General features: G+C 39.0%; 1 protein-coding gene across 1 annotated transcript in view; it reads right to left on the bottom strand.

Annotated features, from left to right (window-relative positions):
- Positions 1 to 23,180, bottom strand: part of UBR3 (ubiquitin protein ligase E3 component n-recognin 3) — a 117,113-nt gene extending 93,933 nt beyond the window's left edge. Inside the window, exons 1-6 of the mRNA XM_075710034.1 lie at positions 22,729 to 23,180; positions 8,603 to 8,742; positions 8,041 to 8,199; positions 6,176 to 6,319; positions 5,519 to 5,568; positions 2,509 to 2,575 (exon numbers count right to left, since the gene is read on the bottom strand). Of these exons, the coding sequence (XP_075566149.1) occupies positions 2,509 to 2,575; positions 5,519 to 5,568; positions 6,176 to 6,319; positions 8,041 to 8,199; positions 8,603 to 8,742; positions 22,729 to 23,180 (1,012 nt within the window). The remainder of the gene's footprint in view (positions 1 to 2,508; positions 2,576 to 5,518; positions 5,569 to 6,175; positions 6,320 to 8,040; positions 8,200 to 8,602; positions 8,743 to 22,728) is intronic.
- Between the last annotated feature and the right edge of the window lie 522 nt (positions 23,181 to 23,702).

Genomic DNA, 23,702 nt, shown 5'->3' with positions numbered 1-23,702 from the left:
CCTCAAGACTTTAGCAAGCCACACAAAGACAAGAACATGTTTTATTCAATATATTCTACAAGCGTTGAAATAAAAAATTACCTTCAGAGAGTCATGAAAGATATTTCAATATTAAAATATTTTGTAAAGCATTACACATCACCTACTGCAGCAAACATATGATGATCATTTATGTTCTCTTCCCCGTCTCTTGTTAAGAAATTGCGTATGTGATTTTACTGCCCATGAAAGCTTGGTAGCCATGCAGACTCAAGTCCTCTGTCCATAGAACAGACGGCACAGGTTTAGGTACATGCCAAATGGCTCTGACTGAGAACACTGGGCATGAAGACAAGTGACACAACACCATATTTGTCATTGATGTGCAGCTTTCTCTGACAGGTATCACAGTTGAACAGTGCATATCAAATTCTTTATACAGCAGTTTCAGGCAGGGACAGAAGAATATATATCCACTTATACCTGCTACAGAATTTAAGTAGGCAGAATGCTCTTACCCACCTTGGAAAATTTGTCAAGAACACTGGGACTAATGTTCCCACTCTTTTGAAAAGCACCACATTATTTTAAATTTCTTTCAACAAATAAAAAAACCCCAAAACCATAGTGCCTGTGGGTTTAAAATTGTCTTACGCATCAGGTATTTCAGATGGATGCAGGATGCACCTTTTAAGACAGAGTAAAAATAAAAATTCTCTCAATACTCAGTCCCATACCTGTATCAGTGAACCTCAGCATAAAACCTGTATTTTCTTTAAAGAAACCTTTTATTTTTTCCTAGTGCCACAGAAGACCACATAGACTGTTATAAACATCTCTCAGGAATATGAGTCTTAGCATTCCAAGATATCTCCAGTATATAAATAACCCTCTATGAAGAAGACAGTACCACTAAAGACCTAGGATGGGACAGGGAGTCTGCTTATACGGAAAAGGTAAATCTGTTTTTATTCAATACTCAGTTTTCTAAAATTTTCTTTTCATACTCTTATTTTATACCCTATTGGACATAAAATATGAATACTGAAAACTTCAGAAAACTATTCAATATTTAATAAAAACAGATACTTACCCTTCCCCCATTGGCAGACTCCCTCCTCTGGGGCTGATATTAGGAGCTATCAACATCATGAGCACAGTCCATGTTGGGATGCCTCAGAGGGGGAAGACTACAATCCCTGGGGGGGAAATGAAATGTTGAATTAAAGTGTCACCTTTCCTGAAATGCCACTGCTGATACTGGTTTTCAGATCTGGCATCTCAACCTGAGCTTCCTCTCTGCCTATTTCCCATAATCAGTAATCATACATCAGAAAACCAGCATTTTTTTCTTGCATTACCTGACTCTAACTTATGTTTTAGACAAGCTAACACCCTCTAAAATTAGAGAGCTTTCCTCGGATGTCTGTAAGTTTCCTGCATTTCTCCAAAACTACCACCTCTTCCACATTATTATTCTCTGCCACAATCTTTCAAACACCATTTCTAAGATGACCTCTTAATGAGACCATTGCCAAAACATTTAGTTCTCTGCCTTTCCAGCTTCCCAGTCTTTTTCCTTCAATCTGAAACCACTAGAAACAATCAATCTTACTTTCCCATACTCCTCACAACACCTTCATACCTTTTTACTGACTTCATGAACCCTTGCATTTCAAATTCAAGTTCCAAACCTTCACTCCAAAGCCTTTCCAGAAATTTTATTCCAACTTTCAGCACAGGTTTTCACCCCAATGTTCTTTTCTCAGGGCTTGCAATTTCTTTGTGCTTCCTATGTCAGTCTCCTCACACTCATATTAAAAAAACAACAACAAAAAAAGTGTTCTTTATTTAATAATAACAGTTTAAATATTATTGTTTAAACACTTTTTAGCACAAAAACATGTCAAGGACAAGCACAGGATAAGGCTACCTTGTCTCTGGCCTACGTTCATTCTTGAATTAAAACTTGCACTGATCTCAATGTGAGTGCTGCTCATGTTGGACTAGAAATTGCACAGAGGACTAAGTTCAAGCTGGGACAATAATGGAGTGGTTTCAAAGGAGACTTCATTCAAGTATCTTTTCTTAAACATTACTAGAACAGTTCAGAAAGACCAACCAGAACCAGAGAGAACCATTCTTGCCTGGCTAAGAACACAATCATACTGTACAGTGGTATAATGAAAAAAATTTGTTAAGAACAGGTACATCAAAAACTTTGTTTGCTAAGCTGTATTGCAACCTTGCCAGCCATACAGTGAAAATGGAATGAATTTTTAGAGGTCAACTTACGACATGAAGGTGACAAAATGACTGGTCAAACAGAGTCCCAGACAGTGGCACTCACTCAAGAGAAATCAAAGCTGCCAATACCACAATATCACTTGCCACTCTTTTTTAAAACTTTGCTATGTTTAATACCTGTCACATGCAGCACTATACAGTGCTTGGGAAGTGAATGAATATCCCTAGATAATTTTTAAGATAGACATAAATCAAAAACTGAGATCAGTACTTTATAAATACCTTTGGTGGTGCTGCTTAGTTTCACCCTCTTGCGCTTGCCCACACCTTGGCTACCATCCTGGTCCTCCTGGGGTAGGGGAAGAGTTTAAAAAATTGATAATCGTATATTTAGAATTTTATTGCCAAGAGATGGTATGCTCTCAAAATTCTGGTTTAACTATCAAGCTAAAACAGAAAAGCCCTAAATATACTCTCTTACCAGAAAAATGCTTTTACTGTTTACAGGAACCATGGACTCCATGCAACTCATCAGAAAAAACACAATTTTTTAAATTGCCTTTTTTCCCCTACAGGCAACATTATCATCTGCAAGTTCAGACATCTTCATCTATTTAATTAATTTTGTAAAGTTACTTGCTTTGATTTCTGAAACGGATTGCTACAAAAATGTTTAACACTACAAAATTTCTAACTCTTGCACATCCAAGGTTTCACCTTTATTCATCTGTAGGGTTTGCGGTTTTTTGTTTCCTAAAAAAAATATCAGCCAACACATTGGCTATTGAAGTTGGCAACGCAGACAATTAGCTAGACATTTTCTAATCAATATAAAGTTTTGATGCAAGAATAAAATATTTTTGACACCTTTAACAGGACAATTCTAATTGCCGAATTCTAATTGTTTGTTCCCTACAGAATAATAGAAACACTTTATGCAGGCACTTGTCATCTGAAGCTTTCAAGGCACTCTGCAAACAAAACAGCAAAGGTTCCAAAATGCAATGCAAGTCAAAGGCATTATCACCACCACTTTACAAAATCTAACAAAACAACCCACAACACGTATCTCAGGATACATCCATCCTTCAGATTCATTTTTAGCTTAGAACCATCTATTGTAGAAGTGAAACTAAACACTGAACTATGCAAAACCTTTCAAGCTCTTTAGTGCCCTGCAGAAACACTGCTCTAATTTGTAGCCTATTTTGTAAATTTTGTAATCTAGCCTTTCATCTGTGAAACAATACCACCTTCAAGACTTACTTGGTAAGAACAGTAACCTTTCTAGATTAATCTTAAATACCAGAGGAAGAAAATCCAGTTAAAAGAGTACTCTTGCCACCTTTCTTAATTAGAACATAGTTTAACTGTGCTATAAGAGCGTATAATAAGGCATAAAGCAAGCTGTAAATGCTTTGTAACTTACAGGGGGAGGACAGGGGAGAGGAAGAGAAGTCATAAAACAAGGTAACTTTTCCCTCATTTCTCTAGGAAGCATTTCTCTAGTAACATAATTTTTCTAACAACCATTTCAGCCTTCCACCTACAGAGTTCCGTTTTGGCTTTTGGATGAAAGGACTGGACTTTCTTTTCAGCAATTCATATTTGTCAAGCAGACCATGATTAAGAAAAAGATTATAAAATAAAAAATTAACTTTATTCGGAGATGCTACTAACTGATGTTTTTTTTTGTTTAAGAAAAAAAAAAAAGAAATTTTTGACATTATTTTTAATTGCATCCCATACTGTAACAATGTGATTTTATTAAAGATATGAAAGGGAAATTCAGAAGTGAAAATACATGCTAAAAAACATTTAAATTTTGAGTGCTTATTGTTTTATCTGCATGTTACTTCCTCATTCTTTTTTAAAATTTTCTAAATACAGATTTCAAAATAGGGTCTTGTGCTCTTTTACAATGTATCTTAATAATGTAATTAACATCTTAAAATTGATTCTAGGTATATAAGTATATGCAGAAATTCAACTTAGAAAAACCACATCTGCAGTAACATAATAAAATACCTAAATGTATTTTTATATTCTGGAGATCAGAAAGAAAAATCTCTCTAGAAAATAAGACACCTTTAACTAGCAAGCTATAATACAGTTGCTATAATTCCTCCCTTTCTTACTCATAAAATATCTTTTTCTTGAAAACATGGTCTTTTCCTGACAAAAAATTCCTTCTCCCTAAAATACAGGTCTCTACCTCCCTCTTGGACTTCTTTCCCCAAAGAAAAGTCAGCGATATCCAATCTCTCTTCAGACTCTTAACAACCTCAGTTTATTCCCCTCTCCTCATCACTTACGGGGGTAAAACAAAGAAGCATGCTGAGCCATTTTAAGTTTGTTTGAAAATACTACTTGAGGTTATTAACATTACCTTGAATTGCCTTCTTTCATGGGCCTTAAAAGTGATAATGTCAGCAGTCTTTCACAGTTTTTTTTTTTCTCCTGTTTGTTTATCAAGCGATGGTGAAAAAACAACAAGCAATACTTTGAAAAATGCCAAATTATAAATAGCACTGCTGAAAGTGTAACAGATGCTGTTGTGCTCGTGACAGAGGCAAACATGTCATACAACTGTTTTAGACACACACGAACAATTGTTTTCACTTGAGTACTTGCTCACATAGAATTCAATGTAAGCAAAAATTGTAATAAAAACTATACTTCACATTATTTAAAGTTTTTTATACTACCCTACCAGAATGGCTACTAAGGCTTACTACTTGAAATTAGGTTTTAAATAATAGGGGGGGGGGAAGAGAATAAATTGATAAAGTAACTCTACCAGAATTTAACTTTCCTCCATTACAGCTCAATCTAAAAGGAGATTCCCTCCTTTTTACTCCCACTCAATGTGTTTGGTAAGTAAGGTCAAGTCATGTGAATTTATCTACAGAGAAATTCTCACTGCTGCTATCACCAGTTCAGCTGGATTCTCCAGTGCCAAAAACTGCTAACACTACTCACAGCATCACATGCTTTAATTTTGTTTTAATCAAGCCCAATTTACTTGATAGTGACTTTTGAACTACCTACACAAGTTTCTTCTACATTAAATACATAAATTAAACTGAAACAGTATTAGCAAAAATAAGGATTGTTCAAGAGGTCCTTAGTAAATCAAAGGCATAAGATCTATTCCTTCGTATCTCCATTATTTTTAATGGAGAGAATATGTGGTAGATAGAAGGATTAAGGTTTGTGGGATGTGGTTGCAAGCATACTCTCCATTTAATATTCTGCTGCAGTTCATTATAGTCTTTAAAAACAGTCTCACCTCATCTGAAGAATCCCCTTGTCCTGATGTTGCCGTAGCACCTGCTAAACCTTTTGAAATAAAAAAATTCAGAGATTCCTTTCATAAGTCTTATACTGAAAAGAGAGTATTTTACGATATTTAATGTGCCAGTATGGAATGAAACACTACATTAACTTTCTTTAAAAGATACACAGCAGTGGACTGAGAAGTTGGAGTAAGATTTCCAAGCGATACAAAATTAGGGATTTGCAACTATGTTCCATTGCAGAACTTCAATGTACTGAGTTAAGGGAGACGCGTTCTTTCAGAAATTGCAAAAAACTCTGATGGCCTTCAGTGATCAAAAAAAATCCACAGCACTTTTGTAAGAATAGGTGGCTTACTTAGTTGCAGTGACAAAATTCCACTACGAGCAATTTCATCTTGCCTACTCAAATTCCACTAATGCTATGACTGGGAAATGATGCTTAGTATATTAGCAACAAAAAGTTAACACGTTTAGCTTTGTTGATAGAATTAAAATGAGTGTCCTGTAATTTGGTGGTGTACTAAATAACAGGTAGTTCCTTCAGTTTCACTACGATTTGATTTTTTTAAAAATATAAACTAATAGAACAGTTTATATAAAACCCAGCAATAATCAAGTCTTCGCTTAAAATATTTTTCTACACAAACCTTGAACTGCTAATGTGCTAGTTCCAGCTCCTTGTTCCTGCATACCACATGCAATTTTATCCTCAGGAAATGCCAGTCCAGAGCCTTTCAAAGCAATGAGGTACTTTTCATGACTTTTCTTTGCACATGCATTCTCTCCAACACCTTGAATACATACGTAAAACAGCATTAAAGTACAACAGCAGCTACTTGGTTCATATACTTCATATTCTATACAAGCAATCTAAAAGATGGTCCACAATGTTCTAATACACTGTACAATTATGAGATGTAGAATCTAAAAAGTTTTACCAACTGATGAACTAAAATCCAAAAGACCAGAAACCTTCTCAGTTTTTCCCCTCCAACCCAGTTTCTTCTTCTAAATGGTGTACTTCATTTCTATTTTACCAGCACTGCCACCATTAACACTACAGCAAAAAAAGGATTTGTTTTGATATTTCAAAACAGTTGGTTTTGGACAGAAAAGACAGGGACCTACGACTTCCAATAGGAAAAAATAAACCAACAAAAAACCAGTAATGGTAATACACCATATATAATTTCTAATATTTGGAATTTTTCTTGCGAAGTTCAATTTTTGACAACTGCAATTAACAGAAACTATTCATAAAGATATCATCATTTCAACTGTTTGATGAAGCAAAGTCGCACTGCATACTCGGGATATGAAATTTTCCACAAAGAAATGGACTAAAAAAACCCAACACATTTGTTATATAAGGAAAAAATAAACTGTAGAAGAGCAAATTGTGTCAAGTGTTTAAGGAAAAGAAAACATGAAAAAGATGACAGCATCTTTTTAGCTGTGCATCTTTTGCATTCAAAGTCAGAAAGGCAGGTTTTGCTCTAAAATCCCTTTTTTTGCCTTCCCTACCCAGAAACTGTACCTACTCAAGACACACATATTCTCCACTCCAAGAGTCCAGATAAGAATGCCTTACTTCCCATTCCTTCTTCACTTTTCTATCTCAGGAAATCCATCACATATAGGAAAAGAGAAGTCATTAAATTTCTCCCATTCAAATATTATTAAACAGGAGACAAAAAGAGGAAGGAAACAGAATAAAGACAACTGTCCCTGAGGCAGCTTTCTTAAGTGTTTCTCCTTTTGAATAAAGATTTGGAGATTGCTTGTTCTTCAACTAGCTACTGCCCAAGCCAGTTATGGCACCTTATATCTACAGTAATTACTATTTGTTCCACACCTATGCAAAGGAAGTATGCAAAGGACTCAAAAAAGACACCTTCTAATCACAAGAAAATAAGATTAAGTTAATTTACACTAGGTGTTTTGGGATTAATAGTGACTGCCCAACATTTTCAGATTTATTGTGATTTGGTACAGGATGGAATAAATATTTGGGGGTGGGATGTTTTTAGGAAAAAAAAAAAAGAAAAAAGGCTTTGCACAGAAGTGCAGGACAGACAATGGCCTTTTGCCATTCAGGTCTTCTCCAGTAACCTCTGTGAGAGCAGATCCCAAAATAAGTTAGACATGTTCTACTTTGAATAAGCTTGATATGCCTTATCTGGAAGTACTAAGCTGCCGTGTTCACTTCACTTTAAAGAGAACAGATTTATTATAAAAACTCTTTTGAAGTGATATATCTTTATACAGTTATCTGGGACACAGAAGGTAAGAGGTTTGCTCTTACAGGTCTTAATAACAAATGTTTCTAGTCACTCCTGAAGCCCACCCCCCTTCTACCAACAACAAAAAAAATATCCTTAAAAACATGCATTTTTCTGGGTTTTGAGAAGTCAAATAAAAATATACAGAAACCGAAGTGATAAACAAAACGTATGCCCTTAAATTCGTCAATAATTTGAAAATGTAATTATTAGAAATAACACAAACATACCAGAGCTAAGATCTTTGTAGAACTGTTGGCTAGTCAAAACCTGGGTAAGAACTGATCGCATCGCTCCTCCCATTTTGGTTAAGTCTTCAAGAAAGGAAACATGAGGCTCCAAAACCTGGAGGATTTTATGAAGGTCTTTCTCTGATGGCAGATCAGGAGCTGAAAACCACATAACAAGAACTTTTGGTATAAATGTAATGTAATTTGGCCAAGACCTTCACAAGGCAGAACAGCTATGAGCACCACAAAAGAAATTAATTTATATACTCATAATGCTATGAAATTCACATGTACAAGTTTCAAATTAATCCCAGCTTCATTTTCTGGATGAGCTGAGCACAATGCTAGGTAACCCTTAAAACACATATAAGAAGCTCTTCAGCAGAGAACAAAATCAAATCTCCTAGCCAGGCAGTAACTTTGTTAGGAAAAGAGGCACAAAATTCACTGATATAAACTATAGATAGCATTCATGTATTCATGTACTGTGTCTTCACAGACTGCAAAGCAAGAGATAACAGCATGGTAAGATATACTAGACACATGCAAATTTAAAACATACCAGGCTCATTATACCCCTCTCTTAAGTGCTGAATAAGACTAAAGATGAACTGTGGAAGAACTAATTCTGACATCATCAACAAGTCTTTCGGGACACATGGAACATTTGAATTTGACTTAATCCGGTGTCTTTTACAAAACCTATAAAACAGATGAGAAAAATGTTAGCCAAGCACAGCTCAGCAGAGTTAACATATACTAAGAAAATCATTACTTTTTCCATTTTTCAGAGAGCATATACTTTTACATTAAAGGTGGTGCGGAATTGGTGTTCTGAAATGCCAACTACTACATTCAAACCCATTTTGTTTCCAAGTCCAGCGAATTATAAAGGTGCCAATTTTTTTTCCCTTCTCAAAGTTCACATATCTAACATCTCAGTTCCTTTCCATACATGTTAGAAGAATCTTCCATTGAAGAATTAGAACAACACTGACTTTTTCTTTATCAAGACATACCTCCCAATTTCTAAACAGCCTAATTGAAAATATCGAACTAAAACAGCTCCTTCTCCTTTCTGTGAAATAGTCAGAAGCTGGCCTGATTCTTCAGTCCTCATTCAGATAATGACTTTTTAAATGTCTTTTGACATTAATAAAAACAACTTCCAAAAGCATAAGAGTTTGCAGGATTAGTATTTAAGATTTACTTACCAAAGAATGATAGAAACACCATGCAAAAATTGTGCAAATTGTTTCATTTAAAAATAAAAGAAAACATTTCTTCTTTGGAGAATTCCTGTATGGCAGTAGTTGAGGCCTGGCTAACGCACAATGACATGAGGTTGAGCCAAACCCCATTAGAGCAGACAGAATGATTTCCCACTGACTTAACATGAGTCTGACTCAAGAGCCACTGAGTACTTTTCTGCTCCCAATCTATTTTTAGAAAGGACATTTAACAACATCAAAGAGTTACTTACCCATGTCAAAAAAGAAGCTAACAAGGAATAAAGAGTCTAAAAACACATCATACAAGAGTAAATTTTACCGGAAAAATCAACTAGATTTTACCAGTAATTTTTCAACACAAAGATTTGGAAATGGATTCAGCTTTGTTTGAATATGAAAATTGTTTTCTAAATTTATTCATGTCTTCACTATATTTTCTATGCCGTATTTTCCAGAAGCAGCCTGCTACTTTCTACAACAAAGGCCTTTCTTCTTTGAGGACCATTAAAGTATCACCTTCAACAGAAGAAGGAAACGGATGGAAACCACAAAGCAAGGATTTGAATTTAGGACACCAAAAAACAAACAAACAAACAAACAAAAGCTGGACTTGTCCTTAAGATGGCATCTTCACAAGAATGGCTAGCATCTTCACAAGACTAAAAATTAAGAGCTTCTCCTAAAGATTAAGAGCTTCTCCTTTGCTCTTACACATTTGAGATGACACACTTTATTAAGAAACGGTAAACAAGGACAGTACTAGCCAGATGATTTGCAGTTTGTATATACAGCCTATCCATCCCTGGGGCGGGAAGTGCCTGACAGAAAGAGCTCAGTGATGACTGACAACTTTCTGTTAATTAATGCACAAATGGGTAGTTTTCACTTTTGTCACTCACTTTTGCAAATGACATTCACAGAAGTTATGAAAAGTCATTCACTTTTTCACTTTTTTCATTCACTTTTGTCTCATCCACATACAGAAACCTGAGCTGCCATAAATCACAAATGTGGCTTGATCTACGCCACAGTATGGTACCTCATTTATTATCTTAAAGGTATTTGGTTTTCCTTTCACCACCATCCTTATGAGAAGAGATCAAAAGTAAATAAAGACTTAAAAGACACACAAGGAAAGAATTACTATGCAGTGTGTTTTAAAATTTTCACTGGTCCACCCCGTGTATTTTGCATTCAGCCAAAAGACAGTTTCACTGGTTATGATCACAAGCTAAGGGAGCCACGGTAACAAAACTCAAACGTAAAGTCATTTTGAATCCTAGCTTCTGCTAAGCACTAAGCTTCCTTCCACAGAAAATAAAAAGCTCTGCTCCCCAAGAAGCCTATGCCAGTGCACCACTTGTGAATCAGCCTATGGATTAATTATCCCAAATTTAACACACCCTGTAGCTGAAGGAAGAACCCAAATTCGATTCATTGTAGGGAAACATCCTTTCACTGTCACATGCACAAATTACAGCGGTTCCAAACAGTGAATGATTTCTAGATACCAGGCCCTAAACCTTAAAGTAGGAATGCCAATATGATTTTACAAGATGAGCCATATTCTGTATTTATGGTTCAAAGGCTGCGGTATTAAAGTATTGTCCGAAATCAATATACTGTTGTAGCTGTTCTTAACTAACAGATAGAAATGTGTACATGGTAAGGATCCCAGAGTATGTCCTTACTGACATGACTTGCCACTGGACAAGCTGTTGGCCATACTGAATTTCAAGGGCAAGAATTAATCTAAGCCACAATGATCCAGAAAGCCAAGGCTCAGATTTTATTATTTACAAATCAGGCTGAAGAAATCTTACTGAGCCAAGTTTATAATATTCACCCATGAGACTCTGTTTTATGCTGAATTATGGAAAACCAATTCTGCCACTGTATGGTACTTCCACAATCCTGAAATAGTGATACTCTGTTCTACACAAAGCTCTGTTGCCTTTACAGAGTGCTAAACAATTCTTCTACAAATATTGACCAAAATGCCAGACAATGACTTGGAAGATCTTCAGAGTTAAAACAACAGCTGTCTTAACTAAAGAAGAGCCAGAACCCCAAGCTGTGCCAAGAAAGAAACAAGTTGAGACTTCTTATACAGGCAGAGACACCTGCGGCAAACTTCGCAATGCGTTACACAGTCATCGGACAAACAGCAGACAAAGCTATTCCATAATCAGTTCCTTATACTTCTAGAAGAGCTTCCTTACCACAGCATCAGTTAAAGAATTGCCTGTCTACATAAATGTACATTTCAAAATGCTCCTTAGACTATGAAAATAGGGATTTAATGGGCAACAAAAAGGAGCATTTTCCAGATCTCTCCTGTTAACATCAAGCCTTAGAAATCCACCACTTGGAGAAGGCAGAACTCTCTAACAGGGTAATGAAAGGTGGATATAAACTAGATATGAAATACAGTTTTTCTAAAGAAGCTCAGAAATAAAAATAACTGTAGAGAGGAAGAATGACTAGATAACTGACAGATCACCTTGATCTAAGCTTTATTACATTATTTCAATATTGTAAAATACTTTTTCCAACAAGCCTGTAGTTCCTATTTAATCTTTAGTACTTCATGTTTCCTGTGCTGCACAGTCTTCCTTGTAAATATTTTTACTATTACACTACAATGAGCTTTAAGAATAGTAGTATTTCAGTGAGACTGCCAATTCATTAGCCAGAGATATTCAAGCCCCATCTCACTGAAGATCTAACATGTAAGTACTAAAATACAGGTCTACAGGGAGACAAAATCATCATCTTTTCTCCTTCCTGTCTCCAATACGAAAGTATATTCTGGTTTTTGTTTTCTATGCAGTTTCCTACCTTTGCAATTGCTTTTTCACAAAAAGACAAGGCTAGTTTCGGCAAAAGGAGAGACTAACACAGTAACTTGCAATTAAATAAAAACAGAGCTTTAACAAGCAATCTTGTCCACATGACTTCAAATATGATTCCTGAAATTTCTTATGCTGCATCGATACCTTGTTTGTAAGATGTAGAACAACATTGTTGACATCTACATGAGTAAGGAATACCATGTATTATTAACATAAGCAACATTAACATCTTCTGAGCAACCTTCACTTTAGACTTTCCAGATTCACTCTGTTCTCTCCTACTATTTCCATCTTCAATAATTCTGCCGTGAAGTTCCAAAATGTATTTTAGAAGTGGCTTCAGGTAAAATAACTCCTTTTCTTTAGGCTACAGTTTCACAACTGCTTAAGTTGAGCTAGGTCACAATTCTGCCACAATTTTGTCTTCAGCCCTCTTATTTGTTCCAGCATTGGCACTTAACTGATCCAGTGTTAAACCAGCTCAGAAGCTAAGCTAGCAGAAGTTACTTAAAAAACAGAACAAAAAAACCCACACAACCAAAGAATTTCATTGGGCCAACTTAAATCCAGCAACACTCACAGACCTGCCTCCTTGGAAATCACACTGAAATCCCCGAATCATCCTGCCATCATCCCTTTCCTCATTCACCTGACAGAGAGCAAAACACAGAGAACAAAAAGCCAAAAACCCAACAATGCATGCTGTCCTGACCAACCAGCAGATCAGGTAGATACAAGGCTCTCTGTGAAGCTAAGTCATCCACTTCAAAGGAGAATTTTTAAACTTCCCCAGTTATTACAGCAGCTGATAAATGCCTTCAGTACCAGCCAGACCACACCTTTACAGATTCTGCATATTTGCTCAGCCCTCCTTCCACCATATCCCACAGCATCTCAAGTTTCAGCTGCATTCCAGAAACTTGACATAAGTTCATGCATACACAGAGGGACTATTTTTACCCTTACTTTTCTCTCACTGTTTTGTCCCCTGACTCCCCATGTTTAAAAATTATTTGTTTTAAACCGGATCATAAGGCTGTCAAAACAAGGCATCCCATTTTCACAAGTCTTACAGTATTACAGCGCTATGAGTACCTGACTCCAACAGAAGCTTTTAGGGACAAGAGTCTGGGACCCAAGTGACAGGACCCAAGTGAAAACTACTAGAAACCAATTCCTAATCAAAGAAAGTAAATCTCTACTTGATTCTTCAGTTCAGTAACAACGTCATATCTGAACTGAGCTTTTATTTAAGACATTACATACACTTCATACTGTATACCACTTGCCCGACAATGTCATGTAATGTATCATAAAGTATTCAAACAAAATAAGTTTTGTAAAGAAAAATTCAACACACACTTTTAAAAAGAGCATGCATTCTGTCCCCACTGTAAAACCAACACGCAAATACTATTCTTATGTACTCTGAATCTACAAAATAGATGCAAGATGCAAAATATTTTTTGACTGCTACAATTGTCTCTCAGAGTTCTTGGGAGCTGATTTCTCATTCTTTACGTACTGGTAAAGAGTGTTTAAATGTTTTTTCCTGCTTTTGCAGTTCACATTAAAACAAATCTTAATTCAGAACAAAATATAACTTGCATAATCAGGATTAGAAAATTATCTTGATGAAACAGGACTTTGATATGTTGTAGCCTTGCCTTATGTAAATCCACTGTCCCTAACCACCACCACCACAATGGTAACTCTGAAGAAATGCAGAGAAATAAACGAAATGTTCCTCTGAAAATTGTTTTGCATGTTTCCCGCCACACACCCTAGTAAATAAATTTGAATAGTTAAATTTCTTTCACCTGCAGAACAGGCTTCCAAAAGTGAATCAATGTGGTACTGACTTCAAGGTCTGAGGAATGACAGCTCTTCTGCTCTTTGAACTACAGAGGAGTTCAGAGACAAAACTGAATGCTTGCATTTCTGCTATTAGGGACTGCAACAAGAAGCAAAGCCAACCAGAAAGATGTCGATCTAACCCTTCTAACCAGGAAAGCTCCAAAGTAGAGACACTAGAGTTAATAATGGAGGACAACGAAACATGGCAGAAGAATTAATGGCTTCTCAAGAAGAAAAATCTCAGAATACCTTGAAAGGATATCTTTCCAGGCTATAAGCCTTCATGACAAAGCTGTTTGTCCAGGTTCAGAGTCTAAAAATCACAGATTAGACTCTTAGAAGTTATTCCAATCTTTGCAGAACAGCAGGAAGAGAAGCAGTGAGTCACCAGAAGCTCCCTTGGTGCTCTGTGCTACATTGAGCGCCCTTCAGTGAAGCAAGCTCTCCAGTTGAAAGAAAAAGCAGACAAAGAAGCTCTCTGCAGAAGAGCATTTCTATTATTCTCTGTTAGTCCTCAGACATAAACATCTTGTATAGTAGATAAAACTACAATGGGTTTCATTAGTATACAAGTACTCATTATCAGTCAGAACCAGTAGATTTGGCAGTTTCAATTGTAAGACCTTAGAAATACAGTGAGGATGAGAAGGAATGGACATCTAAGTAGAGCTGAAGCTGAGCCTATGTTTGAATGCACCCACAAAGTTGTTGAATTTGAGCATTTTGATAGACAATAGAGTAATTCAAAAGAGTAACACAATCTTCTGCTGCAAAAATATTGTCTTTATAAAAAGGGTGGATGCTCTGGGATACAATTAGTGCACTGTAATTGCATCTAAGTGCAGCTTACATCTACCTGGTTTGAGTGAAAAGCCTCAATTTCTACACAATTTAAAATATATTTGTACAATAACAGACACACAGCTAGCTAACTTACAAATATAATACTCATTCTCTTTGGTGCAGCTTTTTCAAACATCACAGTGATTGCAAAGTGAAGCCCTTACAAGTTAACAGGGCCTCAGTTAGGCTGTTAATGGCAATATTAAGATTATTAAAATTATCTTAATTCATCCATTTGCATGTATGAATACAGTCTCTAACCATTTAGTCCAACAGGAACCGCAGCCTCTTCAGTTGAGAAAAGGAACAGTACTTCTTAAATGAGCAGTTAATTTAGTATTTCACTGTACTGAAGAAGGCATTGACGAGAATACTCTTCAAACTCAACTCTAAAAATCAATCTTCATGAGGGTTAACATTAAAAAAGCCCACAAGAAAAATACTGACATTCGAAATTCTTTCACAGCATGGAGTCTAAAGGTTTTTGGGTTTGTTTGGGTTTTTTTTAAATACGGACCTAAAGATAAAGAAATTAAGATACAATGTATATTCTAGTTCTGGAGCCTTAATTTCTTAATTTTTAGGATCTGATTTTTCAGAGTTCTTAGCCTTACATAGCATTCACAAAGCAGAATTCCCAGCTGACTGCAAAAGTAGGTCTGAGAGACGAGCAGATCAGCAAATAGAGTATCTGGTCCTGAGCCCTCATCAGAGTCATCTTTGCTTGGCCCTTACTCTTCCCAAACCATTAGTTCACATACAGTCTCCCTGCCCAGTTGCTTTCAGAGTCCCATCAATTATCTACCTTAAAGCACATGGGCAGTACATCCTCTATTTAAAGAACAAAAATCAAGTTTCCAAAATAGAGTTAACAAAAATATTTTTCTGGCTAAGAAAATTTTCCCAAGAAAATTTAAACAGGTCAAACATATGGCATGTAATATTTTGTCCCCAACACTTCATCCGACAAAGTTCTAAGTGACTGCATAGTGCTAGACAAATGTAAAAACAACCTTAATTTCATCAGGATTTAAGTTGTGTGAATTTTAATAAAAGCTATCAACTTAAGCTGAAGATACCACTTTAGTCAAGCCTCCAACAGACAAGGTACACATATATATGTAATTCACAGTTTTCTTGGAAAGGTAAGTGCCCATGAGTTTCATACCAGACCTATTAACCCTGCAGGTGCTGTGCAGAAATGGAGAGATGCATCCTAATGAAGGCAACAGAGCTCATTATATAGTCCTTGTTATTGTAATACCCAAACGGCTATCTCTATTACTTCAATGTAAAGAAAATTCATCATACAATTTTCAACACTTACTACCAGAACCCTCCATAGAGGAGGGCACCTAGGATATTATTATTTAAAATCACCTGCAGTTGTTAAGATACCATTCCAGGTTTTATTTAAAATGTAAAATTCCTGATATTCTGCAAGTGATAAGGAACAACAGCCTGAAATCTGAATCAACCTATATTAATTGTCATTAAGAAAGATCTAAGAGACAAAGTTCTTTAGGAATGTGTTCCCCAAACATACACCCAAAATCATGTTTATTCCATTGCCAACAGATCCATCGACAGCTCCATGTAGATCAGATATGTACCAGAGAAATAACACTCCACCCTGACATGGCAAACTTAGAATCCTGGACAGCTGATAGTTTCACAAAAGGGATAAAAGGAGCTTTAGAAGTTGGTGGGATCAAAGCAAAGGAACGGAAAATCAACACTGGTTAGCCCAAATCTAAACAAGACTGTTTCCACAGACCTCCAGAACACCACTTCTTCTTAAACTGAATATATATCAAGGTACATTACAAAGCGATAGACAAGTCATACAATAAATAAGCCAATTTCAGACAAGGCAAGATATACAACAGTCATATCTTGTGAGCTTAATCTTCAGAGTACTGTTCTGTTCTTCAAACCAGACTGGCCCTATCAGCAAAAGCTTTGGGGTAGAACCATCATTTATTTTAAGTTTGTTCAGTGACTAACACAGCAAGAGTTCAGGCTTCTAAATGTTTAAAGTTATGTATATTGATACATCTTACTGATGCCTTTATACATGCCTCAGGAATAATGTGTAGTTGTTTCAAAGTACATGGCATCTAGTCAGGCCACAGCTCTAAAAGCAGTAATACAAAATTATCACTTGGCTGTTAACCATTTGGAAAACATTGCAGCGACTCATTTAGAGGCTGATGTAGTTCTAATTAGAGACATTCTTAAGAGAAATCAAGACAGGCAGGTTTGTGAGCTGACTGTACGTTATGATGGACTTAATCAACACAGTGATCTGAAATCTTTTGCTTTCCAAGGATAAGACCTAACATGAAGCTCTGCAAAAATGACTGAATGTTACTGTGGAATCCTAAGCAGCAATACAAAATATTGAGCTTTACATCTGGGGGAGGTTGGGAGGAGGGCAGAAGGAATCAATTATTTACTGCATGGTAACTGTAGCTCTTTGAAATGCTGTGGTCAGTGTGAATCCCAGCATGAATTCCTGCACCTTGTATGTGGAAGATCAGATAGTGCAGTTTTTGTTCTGAAGAGTTGCACCCACCACAAGTACATGACCATAGGTTTATTCAGACTCTCATGCCAAGCTAACAAACAGTACAGCTCGGACTTCTCTTCAGTCCCTTCAGCCAGAAGTCCCTGGTAGCCCAAAGGACTTCAAAAGCAGAGAAGATGCATGGATTTGATAGAGATTCTACAGAACGCCCTTTGTACCAGCCCAGCAATCCTGAACACAAGGACGTTTTTACATAGTTTCATAATGCTCAGAGGCTAAACTCCTTGACAATGTGTAGGGTCTCAGCCTGTTGATAAAGCATCTGTTTCAGCAACTTCTTAAAGAAAGGTCCAAAAGAGCACTCTTCCCTCCCTGAGGCTGCACTACCAAACCTAGCCTAGGTCCTGGAGAACTGAAAACTTGTCTACTGTTAATTGATAACTGTCACATTGGAAGGGACAACCTTGAAGCAGCAACATGCTACATGTATGCTAAACAGGTGATTTGTTGTTGCAAGACACTCCATAAAATAACCACATAATCTACTTAATGCCAGTAAAATAGTTATTACCTGTATGTCCCAGAACCCAGCTGCAGGCAGATCTGACTTTTCTGATCTTAAGTGGATCGCAGCTGCTACAATCCAAGATGATACAAGAGACCTTGCCTGATGAATGTGCACAGAAAACATCCAAAGGTAACTATTAATAATAGCTTTCTCAACAGCAAGCCTGCTTTTTTATTGTCACTCTATTTGTTAAAGTTTTCTCAAGTCTAGAATAGGAAAATGGTCCTTTACTCTTACTTAAAAACAGAAAGTAAAAGAAATAGAATATAGCTCCCAAACAGCACAGCAAGGCCATTTCTATTGAAATGAGTTCCTTTAAGGAAGTGTCTCTGAAAAGGGATAAATAAGGAATCAAATCAGAAGGAGGGAAAGAAGGATATGAGGACAGAATAGCAAAGGTCATCAATACTAGGTATCTACTGTCCAAAATTTAAATTTAACTAAAACTAACTATTCAGTAATACTGGGTGCAAACATTCTAATGCACTGAAAAAACAGAGCCAATTCTAAAGAAATTAAAGCAGGAGAAAATTAGCAGGCTAGAAACTAAGAATATACTTCTCATACTTGTTGTCAGCGAGAGGAGGCAGAGAATTTTCCAGCCTTTTCATAAGGGATCACAGTAGACGTAACAGATACATCAGTCCCCAAGAGAGACATAACAGGGAGGAAAAAAGAAAAAAGGAAAAAAAAGAAGAGAGAGAGAGAGAAGTCTGATCTACTGTGTAGCTCAGACAGGATCTCCATGAAATCTACACTGATGTATACTCTAAGACATAGAGCTAAATGGAAAGGTAAGTATGGATCATTAGAGACAGGACTGCAGAAAGCTTAGAGGTAGGTACCTGAAGGTTCTTTTGAACAGGCAGCATATAACATGAATCTGTAACAGTTACCTTTCTTATAACTTTTTTTTTTTTTACTTCATACATGCCTAATGATAGAGAAATGGCCCACTGGCACAAGTGGAAATTGGTATTTCTTAGACCCTTTGATAGAAGTGATAAGAGAAGGCAATGCTCTATGTCAATGGAGCCACTGGTTGCCATAACTACCATCAAATACACAGCAAACATCAATGCAAAAAACTGTTTAATGAAATTCTTAACCTGGCTTTTTGCCTTTCAGGATATGCAACCCTTGATGGAGATATTATTCTCTTTGTACTGTAATGCAGCACTAAAACATCTGCTTCCCACATGATTAATTTAACAAATAAGTCAACACACAGCGAGGCATACTCAGAAACAGGACACGGGGGAATGAAATAGCCAACGTGTAGAGGCTCTCTAGTATATCAGGTTATTGTCTACAGACTTAAGGGGGAATCAGAACAAGACAGCCACAGAAACAAGATGGTACTCATCAGTAGCAGATTATTGACTAGTTATACTCTTATTATAACCACATGGCATATTGCTTTCTTCAAGCTTATTTTATAAACTATCAAGTTTCATTATAACACAAGAGCATCTACAACCAAAAAGTACTCCAGTCTGAATTTCCCTCTGTCCAACTGCATGGTTTCTTTTTCCTCCAACAGGTGAACTTGTCTGCTGAACTATGAGCATATGTCTACTGTAAATGCGTTAGAACTGAAGATTTTGCCTTCTTCAAAACATTATTAATTATCTCTGATGGAGCAGCAAAATTTCATTTGCCCATGGCTAGATACCATACGGGAGAGGACTACAAACTATTTTCACGTACTGACATATCACTGGATCTTAAAATCTACTAAACCTTGCCACAGCTAGAGTTCTTAAATCTTTGACAAGCTGCTACACTTACAAACTTGTATATTTACTCTAAAGTCTAAGTTACATTATAGATGATCAGACCAACTGCAATTAACTTAATCATCTAAAACACTGAAATTTTCATGGGAGTCAAAAGGTTCAAGCGTGTGACAATCTGTTTTTTCTAAAACAAATGAGAATTACACAAGGTACCTGAAGCAAATCAGCATCCATCTATTACACTATATTCCAGCTTCCTTTTATAAAGGCATCAGAAATAAAAAATTAACACTCGGTTATCTCTAAAAAGTTAATTATAGATTTAATTAGTAATAAAAGATTAGTACACACATCCTTATACCCCAGACCAAACCATCTGTAGATTTACATTAGCCACCCAAAAGAAAATGAAAAGATATTCCAGATGGTAAGCTGGAGAGATTTCCTTTACAGCAGATCAGTTAATTAAGACTTCATCAGGAATACTTTTTTGAGATGCATAAAATCAAAAAACTCTGACCATGGAGACCACATAACAAGAACCAACAGAAACAAACTACTGTTACTATAATATTCGTATACAGTATCTACATAAAATTTTATCTGAGCAGGCAGATGGTAGATAAAGTTCGTAAGTAGGCTCCACATTTGATTCCCTTGCTATTAATAGAAACCTAGGCTGTGGTGTCCAAGGTTATATCGGGCTAGACACACTCTGGTTTCCTCAATGTACCATAAAGGCCTCCGAACTTTAACACGTAAAGCATTACCTTTGTAATAGTGTGACTGATTTGTATACACAAAGTTAAATCAGTTTAGCTAAACGTGCTGCATTGAAGCAAGAGTCAACAGGCAAAACTGTGTGTTTGCACACATTAATGTTTTTACATTGGTTTAAGCTTAACTTACTTTGTCTTGCATAGCAAACAAAGTTTCTAGTTCATTTAATTGCACCGGCTTAACAACAGTTCTTTAGATAAGCAGAGCAACCTTATGCCAAGTGCAGGCAGCCCATATACTGCCATGTATTGTGCTCCTGTATGTCCAGAACTGGAAAACCTACTGCTCAACTCAAGAGTGTTGTTTCTGAATGGATACTATGGAGTTCTTTACCTAGAACAACCAAACCACCTGGAGGGACCCACCTCACACCCAAGACAATTTACTCTCCAATTCTACTATTAAAAGTAATAAGTAGGGTAAATATAAGAGACAAATGAGAATATTCTTACTCTCTCAAGCTTTGCAAATTTAACAGCATTTTTTAACTTATTTTTTATTAAACCAGAAGAAAACTGTTTAAAATAGGAAAAGACAATTGCGAAAGCTATAAACTCTGGGATGAGAGCAGTATCAGAAGTCATTTTAATATTTACCTAAAGTACATCTATTTGTCTGTGTTCTATTAAAAACCTACCACTAACAGGACCCCTAAATCTATCCCACACTGACCACTGAAAGAAGTGACATTGGATTTTTTTTCTTACTTCTCAAGATCAAGGGGAACTGTTACTTCAGTGATATTGAGGAAAGCAGAACCACCAGAAGTTGAACAAGAACTGATAAAGAAAGAATCACTTCAGGAGTAGCCCCTTGAAACCACTGAAGATCAATGAAAACAAAAGGAGGAAAAAAATTCTTCCATTGGAGGGAGTCCACCAATAAGAAAAGATTCCACCAAAAAGGAAGAATGAAGAAGAGATGAAGACAGACGGCAAGAGAAACAAAGGAGAAAACAACATAACGAGAAACACAGAATGAAGCTACCTCAAGGCCTAGAGCACGAGAACGGTGACTACAAACACAAAGAATCAACGCCAAGATGACAACCTTCAAGCAACAGGAAAAAGCAGAATTAGTGAAATCCCTTAAGTAGAAATGCAAAAAGAGAAGCAATCTCAAGATGCAGAGTGATGCAGAATTATACATTGTAAATGTTAAACACACAAAAAGAACCAAGGAAAATGTTTTATTATTTCGACATGTTCCTAGTGTTTTCTGCTAGGTACGCCACAACTCAGGATTTATTTAGGAAGAGATGAGGCAGCTCTTACAAGAGCATGCCATCTCACCAAGGCTAAGACAATCAAGACAGAGACTATTCTAGAAAGCTAGTCAGAAGAGAAGCCTCCAAACTGTCTTCTGGCTAAGTCTTTAGCTCTCTGGTGAACGAACAGGAACACAGGGAACTCCAAAAAGACACCCAGTTGTGAAATTTGAAGTTTACTGGCTAGGTATCACCTCCAGCCAATAACTGGTTGACCGATCTTTCCATTTACCATTGAGTACAAAGGGAACAAAGGAGGGTATAAGGAGGTACCACATTCCTCTTCTTCTGACCAGGTACTTAAGTCTTGCCTCCAGCAGGTCTGCACACTTACAGGATACGAAGGACATCTGACCTCCCCAAACCCTGCCCTGTTGTACCCATCCAAGAGTTACTGAATTCCTTGATTTAGAGCTGAGAAGAGCAAAAACAGAAGGCAAGATGAACTGCAGACTGGGAAAACACACAAAAATGGCTCCCTCTTACTCAATCTGTTCCTTTTGGCACGTTCGCTCACGTGAAGTCCGAAAGTATTTGGACACACTTCACGGTTAGCTGTGCTAGGCCAAGGCAGCTAGCTGGGAGCTGACAGGTACTGCCTCCCATGCACTCCGCCTTATCAACTTCCCTGAAGGCAGGCAATCGGTGCAAGGGCAACGAGATTTGCATAAGCGTCCTAAAAAAAAAAAAAGGCACACGCACAACAACAAAGAAGGAAGCCACCTCGCCGGACCCCCGTCGGGGCTGGCGGCCAGGAAGGCGTGGCTGACACACGCACTCTCCCCCCCCCCCGCCCTTTCCACAGAGCCTCGTCCGGCCCGCAGCCAGCGAGGGAGGCGACCCAGACGGGCGCAGGTGCCCCACTTACCCCCCCCCTCCCCGGCGCGCAGGGAGGCGGCGGGCCGAGGCCGAGCTCCGGGCACAGCTCTGCCACCCGGCGGGGAGGCCGCTTCGCCCGCCGGGGCCGCCCCCGCCGGCAGGTGCCCGCCCGCCCCGCCGAGGCCGCCCGGCGCTCACCCGGCCTCCCGCATGACGTTGCTGTCGCCGCAGTCGCAGGCGCCCCCCGCCTGGCTCCGGAACATGTTGTAGTCGTGCCCGGCGTGCTCGCCCTGGTGGAAGCACTCAGCGCACAGGCTCATGCAGGGCGAGATCCCGCACGTCCGGCACCGGTAGGCCACGAAGTTGGCCGTCCACACCAGGCCGCACAGCGTGGCCGGGTCGTAGGCCCGCACGGCTTGCACGAAGCTGTCCCAGGGCTCGCCGCCCGACAGCAGGCAGCGGCACCACTCCAGCGCCTCGGCCGCCGCCTCGCCGCCGCCGCCGCCCGGGCCCGCCGCCGGGGCCAGCACCCGCTCCAGCAGCGCCCGCAGCTCGCCCGCCGCCGCCGCGCCGCTCTCGCCGCCCAGCGCCGCCTTCAGCCGCGCCGCCGTCGCCCGCTTATCCCGGCTGCTGGCGCCGGCCCCCGCCATGATGGGAAACTGAGGAGCCGTTACGGCTGCGCCGGGCTCCCGGCTCTGGGGCTCCCCCCGCCGCCCTCCCTCCCCACCCCGCGGCGCCTCCCTCTCGCGATAGCCGCGGAACCGGCGCCCTCCCCGCCGCCCGCTCCCTCCTCCTGCCTCTGCCTCTCCCCTCCCCTGACATTACCCCTCCTCTTCCTCTGCCCTCCCCGCCGGCCCGCGCCGCCCTGCCAGCGCGCAGGTGCGCGGCCCGCGCCGCCGCCCCACAAAACGCGGCCGCCCGCCGGCCTGAAACTTCTCGTCAGGACGGGGGGGGCGGGGGCGCGGGCGCGGGCGCATCGCGGCCCGGGCCGCCCTTCGCCGAGAGGGCCCGCCTGGGGAGGCCTCTTTGTTACCGAGCCGCTCCTCGAGCGAAGCGGCTGCCGTGAAGACGCGGCGCTGCCGCCGGCGGGCCTGGGCCGCGGGGGCCCGGCCGGGCTGAGGCGCTGGCGGCTCTGGGGGCAGGGGCGCCCGCGGGCGAGGCGGGAAGCACCG

Source organism: Pelecanus crispus, chromosome 5 (assembly GCF_030463565.1).
Source record: "Pelecanus crispus isolate bPelCri1 chromosome 5, bPelCri1.pri, whole genome shotgun sequence".
In the NCBI taxonomy this organism is placed as follows: domain Eukaryota; kingdom Metazoa; phylum Chordata; class Aves; order Pelecaniformes; family Pelecanidae; genus Pelecanus; species Pelecanus crispus.
This window is presented reverse-complemented; position numbering and strand designations above follow the sequence as displayed.